The 14,504-nt window shown below is 34.9% G+C and overlaps 2 protein-coding genes across 2 annotated transcripts; both read right to left on the bottom strand.

Annotated features, from left to right (window-relative positions):
* Positions 1 to 4,096: 4,096 nt before the first annotated feature.
* Positions 4,097 to 7,818, bottom strand: LOC131625498 (uncharacterized). The gene is made up of 5 exons (XM_058896354.1): positions 6,902 to 7,818; positions 5,913 to 5,971; positions 5,655 to 5,783; positions 5,376 to 5,511; positions 4,097 to 5,026 (listed from the first exon to the last, which is right to left on the bottom strand). Exons 1-5 carry the CDS (start codon positions 7,601 to 7,603, stop codon positions 4,673 to 4,675), a joined length of 1,380 nt encoding a protein of 459 aa, XP_058752337.1. The 5' UTR covers positions 7,604 to 7,818; the 3' UTR covers positions 4,097 to 4,672.
* Positions 7,819 to 10,876: 3,058 nt separating this feature from the next.
* Positions 10,877 to 13,768, bottom strand: LOC131625497 (glucan endo-1,3-beta-glucosidase 2-like). The gene is made up of 4 exons (XM_058896353.1): positions 13,529 to 13,768; positions 11,700 to 12,953; positions 11,473 to 11,500; positions 10,877 to 11,366 (listed from the first exon to the last, which is right to left on the bottom strand). The coding sequence occupies exons 1-4, from the start codon at positions 13,593 to 13,595 to the stop codon at positions 11,231 to 11,233; spliced, it is 1,485 nt and encodes a 494-aa protein (XP_058752336.1). The 5' UTR covers positions 13,596 to 13,768; the 3' UTR covers positions 10,877 to 11,230.
* Between the last annotated feature and the right edge of the window lie 736 nt (positions 13,769 to 14,504).

The following is a 14,504-nucleotide window of genomic DNA, read 5'->3' as shown; positions in this document are numbered from 1 at the left end:
CGAAATTCCCAAACCTCACTTGGTTGTAGTTGTTCAGATCTGGCATCTCCATCATAAAAATTAAGGTAAGATTCTTCAATTCAAAAATGGAAAAAATGCCTTTTTTCAATTTGATTCTCAACATTCGGTTTCTCATTTCATGTTTATTTCTCCTACTTTTTACAAATGTGGAACTCAGAAACAAAGGGGAAACCCTTATTCTTATTTCAAGCTTCAGCTTCTCATACTAGGTTCAAAGTTCAGACCATATGATAAGAGGTGTGTGTCCCATTTTCTTTATACTCATTTTTTTAATAGTAATAATAATTATTACTATTGTTTGATTTTATAATTGTATTATTGTTTTTGAAGAAGAGTTATAGTCGATAGTTTGAATTTTATTGGGTTGGAATTGGATTTGATTCTCGTTTTCCTTTTAAGTGGAAATTGATATTGTTTATTATTATATATGTGAAACTGAGATTTGTTAAAGTGGAACAAATCAAAGGGTTTCTTATAGATCTCTAGAGATGACTTAATTGTTTTTTTGGTTTTAGTTCTTGATGAAATATGCCCTTTTATCCCTTAAAAAAAAAGCCTCTGGTATTGCTCCATCTATTATGTGGCGACTTCTGTGTTTTTGGTAGCTATGAGCAGAAATAGCACGGAAGCACGATATGGTGCATTAAAATGCAGCCAAAGGGTACTTTGTGAAGCCCTTTTGCGGCTATAGTGATGCAATAGTGTGATTTTAATAACTATGTTTCATATTTTTTTGATAGTCCAGACTAAACTGTATTGTGGCCTCTCAGCTACTTGAACTCGTGATTGAGTATCGGAGCTGAAGTAGAAAATGTTTCTTAAGGTAGTGAGAAAACACACTGATGCATTAATGCTTTCCGGTGAGCAATCTTAACTTCTTTCTTTGTCTATTTTCCATTCTTTCTTGATGTTTAAGCTGTTATTGTAATATACTTTCTTATCAATTGAGATACACATTGAAAGTTCAAAGCTAATTATATGTTGGTTCACTGCTATATAATTATATTTGATAATCACGGTAATTAATGTGTGCTTTAAGAAACTACTATATTGAAAGTTCTTTTGTTAAAATTCAACATTATTGTCTTTTACTTTTATACAATAGTATAAAATTTTGCTTTGTTGTTAAAATTATTCAATAAAGAATCATGGTTCATATTTTAAAAACTATCATTGATTCTTTATGTTGATGAGTGATTGACACACTTCATTCTCGTATAAATTTCAATATGTTTTTATGCTCAAGTTAAGCTAAAATCTCATTTTTTATGTTTTTGGTTTTGTTTCATTTGGTTGTTTAGTGTATCTTATTATGAGTTTAAACTTTGGCAGCCAAGTTATGATATTTTTTGTCATTTAATAATTGACCAAGAATCTTATAGTTTATTCCTCCTGCATGGATGCTTGATTCGGGAATTGCGAGAAAGGTATTGTTTTCTATGCTTTTACTCTTGAAATGTAAAACAATGACTCTACTACCCGTATTGGCTTTGAAAAGGCTTATTAGAACTCTAGTGAAGATGTACATGGTGAAGATTGACAATTGTGCATTGTTGGAAAGTCAATTATGGCCATCGAGGAGTCACGTTCGGCTGGAGAGAACTAGTTTTCTTAGGGAGCAAATCAGTATATATATATATATATATATATATATATATATATATATATATATATATATATATATATATATATATATATATTGTATTTTGTGTTTTGAGAATTTGATTGTAAACTTAGCTTCTAGAGCACTTATAAAATTAGTGATGTTTTATTTGTATTTGATAATAAATATATGCAATACTTATAGATTCAATTCATAAAATGTTTCATATTAAATGTATTTTTTTAATTTTTATTTGTTTAATATAATAAATGTATTTCTCAAAATATTTGTGAGAATTTGAGATATTTCAAAATATTAGAATTTATAAAAATAATAGGTTTACTAAAAACACCTACGAAAGCGCTTTTTAGTAAAAGCGCTGCCAAAGATTAAAAAAAAGCATAAAAAATAAAAAAAACGCAACATACGAAAGCGCTTTTGGAAAAACGCTCTTATAGGGGGGGCTACCAGAGCGCTTTTTCCAGAAAAGCGCTCTCATAGGGGGGATACCAGAGCGCTTTTCTGGAAAAAGCGCTCTTAAAGGGGGGGTCTACCAGAGCGCTTTCAGAAGCGCTTTTGTTACCTACGCCAGCGCTGGCTTTCACAGCGCTTTTAAGCGCTTTTAAAGGCCAAAATAAGCGCTTTCGTAGGCCTTCCGTGTTGTAGTGAATCTTTACATCAATATTTTCAAGATCAAGAATCAGCTTGTTGAACATATCCAACTGCTCAGCCAACACTTTGTCTTCAACCATCTTGAATGAATACAAAGCCTGCTTCAGGTAGAGTCGATTTACCAGCAATTTGGTCATATACAAACTTTCAAGTTTCGCCCATAACCCTGATGCCGTCGTCTCCTTTGATACCTGCCGGAGAACCTTATCACCAAGGCTCAACAAAATTGCGCTGTGTGCTTTCTCGATCATATTCGTCTTCTCCGCTGCCGTCAATTCTGCATTCATGGCTGCCTCTCCCTTCAACGCTTCCAAACAACCCTGCTGAACCAGTAGGGCTTTCATCTTCAAGCGCCACAGACCGAAATCATTCACTCCGGTGAACTTTTCAGTCTCATACTTTGTTGAAGGCATCTTCTCCACGCTCACCGCACCAATTTGTTGTGAATTCAATGCCAAGAACAAAGTATAATACAAGGGAAGAATAAAGGACAAGGAAGAAGAGGAACACAAGATTGGTTATAACTGCTATTCTTTTACTTTCTCTTAAAACAAGATTACAAGTTTACAAGAATAACAAATAACCTCTCTCACCCCAAATTAGGATTTGCAGCTTAGCAATGATGAGAGACTAGTATGCTACTTATAATAAAACCTAACATACTAACTAATGGGCTTTTTCCACAAGGCCCATTACACAAGCCAACTTAATAAACAAGCTAACTTAACAAATTAGGGTTTAAACACTAAAACCTAATTTAACATGCTAACAACCCTAGCATCTCCGACACAAGCATGTGAACAACCTTCGACTTCATGCTTAACCCTGTCGAACCAAGAAGCTACCCTTCGGCCATACTAGAGTTTGATCCAATATCTCACAACCTTTAACAATTAGGACTTCAAATTATTTTTACTCTAACAAGACGTGATTAACACAAAAACAAGAAAATCATACAAACACATCAAATATATCTGATACATAACAAATGAAAGGCCTCATTGTCTAAACGACACTCGAGGAGCGCCTTCGTACTAATATAACGAAGAGCGAAAATGGGTGCCCCATGTTCGTCATATATTTGTTTCTGGTCGGGAGTCGTACACCTCACCAACCTAAATCCTTGAATGTACTGTGCCAGCCGCTGATAGGCGGCACGATCTTGGTCATTCGGATCCTCATCCTTGAAGATGTACACTTCAGTCCCCCTTTCAAAATGCTCATACTGCCACTCCAAAGGGAACTTGCATTGAAGACCAATCTTCATCACCCCATCCTCCTCGTACTCTACAGACTCGAATAGGGTCGCCTCCGCGACAGGGGTAAGAGGCTTCACTATGAAGTACTGGTCTTTGAAATGCTTAACATAATCCGCATATATCCTGAACAGCTTCTTCGGCTGTTTGAAAGATACCTAACTTTTTCTCTCCTCAGCACCACCCTGCTGCTGGAGATGGAAAACCCTAAAAAATAAGGTAAAGTAGGACTAATCTTGGGGTAGCTACAAACAAAAATAAAGGTAGAGTAAGACTAATCTCGGGGTAGCTACAAACAAACTCGAAAGCCCGAAGGAAGGCCAATGCATTGGGGTGAAGCTGCAAGGGGGCCAACTGCAACCAATTAATAACACTGAATTACAGGCTTGCAAAAGGCATCCGCATTCCCGCTTCTCCGAACGCGAACTCGTACATAGAAAACATGACAAACATAACGGATGCAATCTTACATCATAAGCATTTCAAGATTGCTCCTATACTTGGCCTCATCCACCCTCTATAAAATGGTATGTATGATGAAGATTGCCCTTGTTTTAAAGGTAAGTTTAGACCATCTATTAGCTAACTTGTGGATAAAGATTACCCCTACTTAACCTATTGTCTCATGTAGACTTCTTAATATCATATCGAATAAAACTTTATTTTGTAAAGGTAGGCTCTCTTCTCATTCTCTTAATAAGTTGAAAAATTAAATGACTATTTTTTAACGGCACAAGAAAATCAATTTTCTGATTCACAAAGGCTATATTTAGGAAAAAAGAATACTCTTAATTATCTTGACCACTATAATCGTTGACGGGCCAAAGAAAATTGGAATACTGTATTGTATTGCATAACATCCACAACTGAAAATAGGCCATTTCATAACATGAAAATAATGTATCCATCCATGTCAATTTCACAAATATATACAAATAAAATCTCAGGTTTTATATCAATAATATCACAACAAAACCAAATGGAATAACACCCTCTCTTAATTATTTGTAACTATCTTTTTTTACATTCTAATTTACAAACTCAAGAATGCCTATAAGACAAAAAAGAACCAAATATAATAATTGTTGTTGAGTTGATGTCTAACCTAAACACGAAGATGTCAATGTGGGACATTTGTATCCTCGTCAATATGTTTGTCTCCATCTGTTTGACTCTTCTTCAATAGCTTTTCAACAACCTCTTCCCAGTTTAATCTTCCACCACTTGGTTTTGATACAGTACTTGAGGCGGCTTCAGCTTCGGCTTCTTTGTTGCCATTGCTAGTGGATGCTGCCTCACCTTCATTGTTTTCAGATGGTTCTTTCTCTGCAGTGTCCACTGCATGAGGTACATTTAAGCTTACAGCTCTTTCCAGAGCATCTTTATGCTCTTTTTCTATCGTCTTCAATCTCTCGAACTTTTGTACCGTTGGTGGGACTGTCACAGTTTTGGTGCTGTCCTGGTCCTTCATTAACTACAGGATGAACACAAAGAACCAACAATTCATTAAATGTGGAAAAGGGTTAATATGGAAAAGGGTTAATAAGAGAATTCAAACATTATTTTGATATATGCAGCACCAACACAAACACGAACACATAGACACTAGTAATAATTACAATAATGGAAGTGATTGGACGTAAACATCTGTGTCAGTATTGTATTGGTGTCGAACACTGATAAACTTTCAATTTGAAGTGTCAGTGCTGCATAAATTTTGATTCATTATGTTATTCTAACTAACAAGGAGTGTCCAACTTCAAAGAACAATGTTGTGAAAAAGCACCAAACGGTAGATATTTTTACAAGATAGTTTTTCTTACTTGTAAGGCTTTCTCTGCCTCCCTTTCAATCCAAATAATTGCATGATCCGCTGTTGTGTTGCAGGACAAGACAATATGCTCAAATCTTCCATCAACAGGTATAGCAGTCCTCACTTCAGGAGGAAATCTTCCACATCTGTTGTGTTCACCAACAAACAACAATTTCATTATTAGCAATGCATATGTATGATATCAATGTTGTACTAAATGAACTATTCCTAAGGCTATATCAGTAATATGGAATATTTGCAAAAATAAAACCTGCTTGAAAGTCAATACCTGCAAAATTTTCTTTCCACAATATGATACATTCGTCCAGGTGCGTAAAGTCTCCTTGGATCTCTTAGCTTTCGATCTTCAGGGATGAAGGTGTCCCTCAGGCAAACCAAGAATAATAAGCAGGGCAAGCTGTTTAAATCATCAACACCTGGTTTAAGAGACCATTATCGCATTTTGCTATGCTCAATAGCAAACATGAGAAAATCAAGAATAAATCATGCACACTAGAAAGTTGAAACCTAATGGAGAGCTACTAACCAGAATATTGATTTGAATATATCTTCCAACGGAGTGGCTGTTCTTGGCAAGAAATCATCCTGCACCAATAAATAAAGCGAATTATAGACTATTTTGATTTGAGTTTAATTTTCATGCCCTGTTAGTGTAAAAAGTCCTACACTGTCAACACATTAGAACGAAAACATGTTTATGAATCTTGAAGTGGGTGTGATACAAGTCAATAGTTTCTAATGTCAACACATTAGAATGAAACTTGTATGACTCTTGAAGTGGTTATTATGCAAGTAAAATGCTTCTAATGTCAACACATTAGAACGAAACTTTATGACTCTTGAAGTGGTTATTAATTATTATACCGGTGAAATGTTTCTAATGTTAACACATTAGAACGAAACTTGTGTATTACTCTTGAAGTGGTTATGATACAAGTTAATTGTTTCTAATAACCAGAAGATTATAATAAATTGACAGTGTATATGAATTCAATACTTATGACTTGCACTATTGTATAAGCTTATAACATTTTGACAAGGTCCAAATATAAGTCTCGTTTTTTACTCAAAAACCAACTTGGACATTTACTATAGTAATGTTTTTCTTGTGTAAATATTATAGGTTATTTTCTTTCCCCATAAATAAAAATTTATGCATCCGCCACAGTGCAGAAGCATAAGTTTTACAGAAATTGATCCTGAAAACTTGGTTTGAGGGCCATGAGAATTGTTAGATCTAGAGCGAGAACATTTGTAGGGGATCCAATCTAAATCCAGGAAAATACAAGGTTATCTCGATGTTGTTGGATTAAACCAATGATTATGATCTCCATGCCGATCTATCATCATTGTCAATACTACATACACTAATTTTCCTAATTGCAATTACAGACAAATTTGTCCTTAAAAAATATAAAGCATACAATACAACAAAGCATACAAAACAACCAACAATAGCATTACTAGAGCTAAATGTGAAGTAGCATAGTAAGAACAGTGAAGAAACAAACTAACCTGCAACACAATGGAATGAATAACATTAGCATATTTAACCGCCAAATTAAGCGACATACACCTCGCCGGAGCAATAGCATAACACCTAATCTTCTCTTTCGGAATACCACCCAAACGCTCCCTATGATTCACAACCAAAATACTCAACAAAGAAACCACACCAGACCCCAACGAATGCCCCGCAAAAACCATCCCATACTCACTCCCATTCTCCTCCCACAACCTCTTCAACGTCTCCGATTCCTTATTCAACAACCAAACCGCAGATTTCAACAAACCATGATGAACATACCCCCCATCAAACATCTGTCTCCCGAGTTTATTATCCAACAGCAGCTTATAATCACTCTCCTTAGCTAAATTAAGTCCACGCACCGCCATCACAATCTCGCGATTATCATGATCCACGTAGATTATATACGGAGGCGCGTGGCCCTCAGTTTCTAGATAACTCACGCGCTTTACAACCCAGTCGGGGTTCAGACGGTACCCGTTTGCAGGCTGGTAATGCTGAGGGTTCTTGAGATCGGGTTCGTAGATAGCGAGGATGATTCTGCAGACACGTGGCACCGGTTCGAATTCGACGGCGGTGGCGGATGGCCACGTGGCGCTGTCGTAGGAGCCGATGTATGTGCAGCGTTTCCATAGCCAACGCGCGCAGCCGAAGACTAAAACACACTCTACGCCACATGCGACGGACATGTTTTTTTTTTGAGTTAAGGTTTGATGGTTGTTGTTGTGGCGGTAATGTAGTGGATTTGGTTTGAAGTGTGGTTTGGTTTGTGACGGAGAAAGCTTAATGGAGGGTTTAAGTTTATGCTTGCTCGTGAAATTGAAGATGCAAGATTCGAGCTAGCTGGATGAGAGAGAGAGTGAGACACAAATTGATTATATTTATGACGTTGTTTGTGGCAATGACAGATTGTGAATTTTGGTGTTTTTTTTTTAATTAAGAGTACTCTTGGATACTTGTCATTGTTCTTCATGTTTTACTTCTTGCTTTTCTTTATTTTATTTTGAATTGAAGTTTGCTTTTGATTATTTAAGAAAAAGAAAAAGCTTATACAATAAGATATGTATAATTCAGAAAAGGATACGTTTTGAAAAAGATATGAGATATATTTATTTGGTCAAAGTTTTAAATAAAAATTATTCATAGAAAAATATATTTTGTTATTTAATTATTTTCCTTTTTTTTGTGTCCTTAAATAGATTTTAATATTGTTTCTAATAAAAATTATTCATAGAAAAATATATTTTGTTATTTAATTATTTTCCTTTTTTTTTGTCCTTAAATAGATTTTAATATTGTTTCTAATAAAAATTATTCATAGAAAAATATATTTTGTTATTTAATTATTTTCCTTTTTTTTTTGTCCTTAAATAGATTTTAATATTTGACATAATCCGAAATTTCCCATAATAAAAAAAAGTAATCAATATTTTTTTATAGACTAGTAATTAAAATTTTGAGAGGTAAAAAAACCCGATCCGTCAGACATGTCCGTTTTTCTCTTCTTTTTTTTTTTGGGACGAACTAAGATTTTAGGTCCCACCCTTTAATGTTTTCGCCACACCCTACCTTGTTTTTTGGACACGTTTTTTTTTTTAAATTTATAATTTTTAGGTTTAAAAACTTCAATGTACACGGACATGCCCCGCTCCACCCTCACTTTTTTGCAGGACAAATCAAGGTTTTAGGCCCGCACAATCAAATATGTTTGTTTTGTCCCATGTCATTTTTTTGCGTGCTTTTGTCGAAAGAACTTAAATGGGGTGAATATTCCCATTTAACACCCCTCATTAGAATGTTACTTTTTGTGCACAACTATAACCAGTTACCACTGAAACAACAAAAACAATACAACACAACTGTAAGCGGTTAACGCGTTTGCATAACTGGTTACCACAATGCAAAACATCTTTTTCGGGCTCTTAGAAGTGTATTTCCTCCAGCTGTAACCGATTACACTCCCGTGTTAACCGGTTACAACACTTGAATTACTAGGATTTCATCCAACACACCTCCTTAATTCAAGTGCTCCAAGTTCTCCATGCACATGCTCATCTTCAACCTCTTGAACATATTATTTGTGACTCCTTTAGTCAACAAATCAACAATTTAGTTCTCACTTCTACAATATCCCAATCTTAACTTGCCTTCACTAGTGGGATCCAGGGTGTTCATTTTGTACAAATTACTCACAAATCACTCAAGTATCAAGCGTTAGAGAAAGAGTTTTCGCTGAGAAATGTACGTGTAACACCAACACCTTATATATGTTTATCTTTCTATTTAGGCTTAAATGCACCCTTGGTCCCTGTAAGTTAGCGAGTTTTTGATTTTAGTCCCTGTAAGTTTTTTTTGTTGGTATGAGTCTATATTTTACTTTTTGCTTGCAGTTTAGTCCCTAAAGCCAAAATCCGCAGGAAAATCTGCAGGTTTTCCTGCGGATTTTCCTGCGGATTTTGATTTTAGGGACTAAAACAAACGCGAAAGTGAAATATAGGGACTCAGACCCAGGAAAAAAACTTACAGGGACGAAAATCAAAAACTCGCTAACTTACAGGGACCAAAGGTGCATTTAAGCCTTCTATTTAAGATCGAAATGTCTTTAAATTCCTTTACTTTCTTGTCAAGTCTTTCCATATTCGCCATTTAAATTTCCTTTACATTCTTGTCGAAGTTTACTTATGTTTTATTGCCTAACCAGTTTATTTCGTCGCAACTTTAATTAGTTTCATTTCGTAGTTTTGATTCCTAGATTTATACCATCATATTATAAAAGAACTAAAAAAACCAAGAGAACATGAACACTATCATCCTAAAAGACGACTTTTCAACACATGTCCTAGGATCAATCTAGTCGATCCTGCGAGTAACCAAAGTATATTCATAATTTAGAAGACTAGTGGTTGTTTATCGGAAATCACCGTAAACACTAGGAAACCATCTATCTGTTTGTTCCAAGCTCTCGGAGCTTGCTTCAAACCATATAACGCTTTTCTCAACTTGTAGAATCTTCCCTCTTAATTTTTCACAACAAAATCAAGGGACTGTTCTACACACACTTCTTCTTCAAGCGGCAAACCTTGGAGTCTTTAAGGCAAACCTTTTTGCCTAGTTAGTCGTCTCATATTTTCATTTGTTATGGCTTCGACGTGCGGTTGTTCTGTAGTTTCAGATTCTCCAGAATCTGAAAATTCGTGCGTGTAATCGATTAACGCTTCCTGTAACCAATTAACGCCTGCAGGTAACCGGTAAATGTTTGCTAGTAACCGGTTACATGCTGCTCCACTTAATTCAATTTTTCGATTACAACATCCCGAATGATCACGATCCTCCTATTTTTAACATCAAATAGCTTGTAACCTCCAATAAGGTGATACCCAACAAGTATCATCATCTATCCTTTGTCATTAAACTTCTTTTTAAGTTGACCGGGAACATGTCGAAACGCCACAGGACTGGAAACTCTCAAATAGTTTAGATTTTGTTTGAATCCAGACCATGCCTCTTCTGGTGTTATTTTCTCAAGCTTCTTTGCAGGACACCTATTAAACAAATAGGAAATTGTGGATACCGCTTCTCCCCACAACTCATTAAACAAGTAATTGCTTGTGGATACTTCATAAGCAATTATTGTTGTCATTATATTCGTGGCATATTTAGGAAATACACATTGGGAAGCAATGAAATGGATTGCAAGGTACTTGAAGGATACCGTTGACCTAGGTTTGTGTTTTGGTAGAGATACAATGTCTGTTAAATGGTTTTGTTGACTATAATTATATCAGTGATCTAGATGGACGGGAATCTACTATTGAATATGTGTTTAATATACAAACTACTCTAATTAGTTGGCGATTAATGTTACATACTACATTGACACTATCTACTACAGAGATAGAGTACATGGTTGTAACAGAAGAGGTGAAGGATTAATGTTACATACTACATTGACACTATCTACTACCGAGATAGAGTACATGGTTGTAACAGAAGAGGTGAAGCAAGCATTGTGGTTGGGGGATCTTCAAGATGATTAAATGATAAAATTTCGCCGTAACCTCCAACACATATAATTTTCAACAAAAAGTGGCATTGTATTTTCTCAATTCACTCCTTTTTGGTCCGACCAGATAATAATAGAAAGGAAACAAAATCCAACAAAAATTTCCCAGATAATCTCTACCAATTCAACTTTACCTAAAACTAATTAACCACTTAAACTGTATATATTAATCATTCATATTTGTTACAAAAAAGAAACCATTCCCCACAATATCTAAAAGAGCAATGCATGTTCTAACATACAAAACATAACCTTATAGCAAAACCACTCCCCATATTATAACTCCAATCATGATTATAAAGCTTCTAGCTCCCAATTCACATGCAGAAGATTCTGAAGAATTTGGTGACGGTGCAGGGGCGTTAGAGAAGATACCATTTCTCCCAAAACTGCACAGAACCACAACATATCAAACACTTGTAACCAAAAATATTAACACAAACACAAACACACAAAGTTATTAACAAAATAAACCAAACAGAATAATGTTTTTACCTTCTTGAAAATATACAAGAACCATGACCTGCACTCATTCAGAATAATATAATTAGTGATCTATGTAATACCAACACCTCTAAAAAAAGGGTGTGTCCATGTCCGTGACTCGTGACTGTGCCAGTGTCGAACATTGACACGACCAACACCCACACTTGTGATTACGATCAATCCAATATTTATAAGAATTTTATTCATATACAAACTCAAAGGAAAATGTTACTTACTTGGATCAGAAGTGGAGATAGTAGCCATGCCTTTGAAATCACAAGACTCACTAGACTTTCCCATCTGATGATAATAACTATCAAAAACATAGTTAGCATGAGCAACAACACTATCAGGTTCATAACATGGTTTTCCCTGCAACAATGGAGAACAATCCACTTTTCCAGGTCCACAAGCCCAATCTATTCCAGCCTGCAACATCTTCGGATCAGCACCATCTTTTGCAATGCAATAGGTTTCTTTACTTGTATCATTTGCCAAAACTGCTCCTGAACCTGTCAATTGCAAAACATAAACAGGCACAGCATTTGAATCAAATAGTCCCCAGTTTTTCTCTGACAAAGCTCCTGCCTTTGTGTCCTCATTGTAGAGCTCATAGATGTAAGTGCTGACACTAATTCCAGGATGTTTCGGTGTTCCGGTTTTGTTCAATACATGCTTGATCAAGTTGCTGTTGTAGGCATTAGCATTGTCTAGTGTTGCATCAGGCTCATTCGCGTTACCTTTTGAAGGCCAGCCGGTTTCGGTTACTACCACAGGAATGTTGGTGAAATTCAGATATGACATTGCGAAATACGCTGCGTCTACGACAGCGTCAAACACGTTGGAATAGTGGAGAAGTGTGTTGGAATCAATGGATTCTTTGTTTGGTGGAATTGGTTTAAAGAGCGCGTTCTCCAAAGGGATTACGCCATTTGATTCCATGTAATCATAGTAAGGATAAACGTTAAGCATGAGATAAGATTGAGTGGATTGCAAGAAATCAAGCATTGGAATCAAGACTTGATTCATTGAGGTGTTGAAAAAGGCCTGTGAAGGTGGAAATGAATCAAGTATGATGGTAGAAGGAAGCGGCATTGAAACTTTGATTTTGGAATCGAGTTTTGACGCGACAAGGGCTGAATGGATGTACTTAAGTGCATTGACTAAGAGCTTTGCTGCATTTGGGAGTGTGGTTAAAACCTCAGAACCAACACAAATAGATGTGATATTTGTGGATGGATAATATGCTAACACATTGCGAGAAACCCAATTCGAAGCTGTGGAATTTGATTGACCGATTGCTAAGAGCTCTTCATTTGGGACAGAGATAACAACTTGAATTCCTGACTTTGATAATGCAGTTAGCATAGCTTGGTCGGCGTTATAAAGTCGAACATGTCGAATTTGTTGAGCTTTGAGCAATGCAACTACTTGAGTAGGGTGAGGCATGTCTGAAAGATCTGTACCAATGTTGACTCCAATGAATGGTTCTGCAAGGAACAAACATATGACACATTAAACTTAAAAGACACCAAGGAGTTTTAAGCAGAAGATCCAGGGTACAAAATGTAAAATGTGAGTATTTGAAAGAAAAACTTGTAAAGAGTGTTCATGTACAATAAAAAAGGAAAATAAATTACTCAAACAACCCTACCATCAGGGTTTTAAAAACAGGTCGGCGATCACGAAAACTACCGCGACAAAATTATACCCGTAGATGTTGCTACATCTGTACCGACCGAAATCACGAAATCCTTTACGCAATAGGTTTTTAAAATCATGTCTACCATATTTAATACTAGATCTGAATATTACTGGTGGACCACATTTCTATTTAAGAAGATTAATCAAGAAAAACCTATCTACCTTCTTTATTTCAACTTTACTTTGTACTTTTAGCTCAAAATTTCTTTCGGTCAAAATAAGAAACATGCAGAGAAAGAAACATATACAAACTTTCAAAGTAAAGGGACAATGTGGTAACAATGAGCAATAGAGTGATTCAATATTCATTAATTTAAGAAACAAAGAATAATATATATGGAACTAAAAGCTGTTAACTAACCTTCATCAGCTGCAACATTGAACACTGGCACTGTAAAAAGAAGCAGAAGAAGAAAATGCATAAACATTGTTTACAACTTCAAATCTCACCAAAAAAAATCTGGTGAACACTGAAAAATGAGTTTTAAAGGAGGAAGAGGTGAAAAAATGTGGATAGAAAAGTTGACAGAAAAAGGAAAGGGTTAAGTAATCATCAATGTAATAGATTTTCACTGCAAAAAAGCATAGGAAGAGAAGTAGAGAAAACCAATAGAGAAAAAGAATGATATAGGAATGTGCTTCTTTTATATACATTCGCTGTAGATTTATTGGAAAAAATATACAAATTTTTATACTCCTTCCATTTCAAATTATAACCAAAAAAAACATAATATAGTAATTTAGAATATGATTTTTTCTTTTTTATCTTATTGGTAGTTGATTCTTTTCACTTTTTAGTAGTAGTATTTAATTTAACGAGATAAAGACTTCTGAGAGACCAATAAGATTGTCTGTTTCGAAAACAAACAAGGGAAATGAACGGGAGAGTGGGTCCCCCTATGCTTGAAAATACAAAAAGTAACAATACCTCGGGCAAACAAACAACAACGGTCAAATTTCAGCTTGCATTAACTGTATAGTTTCTCGTAACTATAAATCCGAGTTTTATTAATTTAAATAATTAAACTGTAATTTAGATTTTTGATTTAATTTATAAATTGGCTTGACAACAAAATAACTGATTTAATTGACTATTTACATATTAAAAAATATAAATTCTTTCCATTTTATAATTATATATTGCTTTAGACTTTTTTAAGTTATTAAAAAAGTGATATTAGAATTTTTTTTATTAAATTATTATATGAAGAAGATAAATTTAAATAATTAAAAGAAGAGAAGATAATAAATATTTAGAGGTATAATAGAAAAAATAATATTAATGATTTATTGATATTGTAAAATAATTAATAAGTACAATTTTTTTTTCAAAACGA

The sequence above is a fragment of the Vicia villosa genome, unplaced genomic scaffold (assembly GCF_029867415.1).
Source record: "Vicia villosa cultivar HV-30 ecotype Madison, WI unplaced genomic scaffold, Vvil1.0 ctg.000218F_1_1, whole genome shotgun sequence".
NCBI lineage: Eukaryota > Viridiplantae > Streptophyta > Magnoliopsida > Fabales > Fabaceae > Vicia > Vicia villosa.
The sequence above is the reverse complement of the archived record's forward strand: the minus strand, read 5'-3'. Positions and strand labels throughout refer to the sequence as shown.

Excerpts from the sequence above, each read along its gene's own strand:
- LOC131625498 (XM_058896354.1), bottom strand. The coding sequence starts at position 7,603 with ATGTCCGTCGCATGTGGCGTAGAGTGTGTTTTAGTCTTCGGCTGCGCG. Across the intron at positions 5,972-6,901 it reads TTCATTCCATTGTGTTGCAG|GATGATTTCTTGCCAAGAAC; the intron begins GTTAGTTTGTTT and ends TTATTGGTGCAG. Across the intron at positions 5,512-5,654 it reads GTGGAAAGAAAATTTTGCAG|ATGTGGAAGATTTCCTCCTG; the intron begins GTATTGACTTTC and ends TGAACACAACAG.
- LOC131625497 (XM_058896353.1), bottom strand. The coding sequence starts at position 13,595 with ATGTTTATGCATTTTCTTCTTCTGCTTCTTTTTACAGTGCCAGTGTTC. Across the intron at positions 12,954-13,528 it reads CAATGTTGCAGCTGATGAAG|AACCATTCATTGGAGTCAAC; the intron begins GTTAGTTAACAG and ends TGTTCCTTGCAG. Across the intron at positions 11,501-11,699 it reads TATCTCCACTTCTGATCCAA|GTCATGGTTCTTGTATATTT; the intron begins GTAAGTAACATT and ends GAATGAGTGCAG.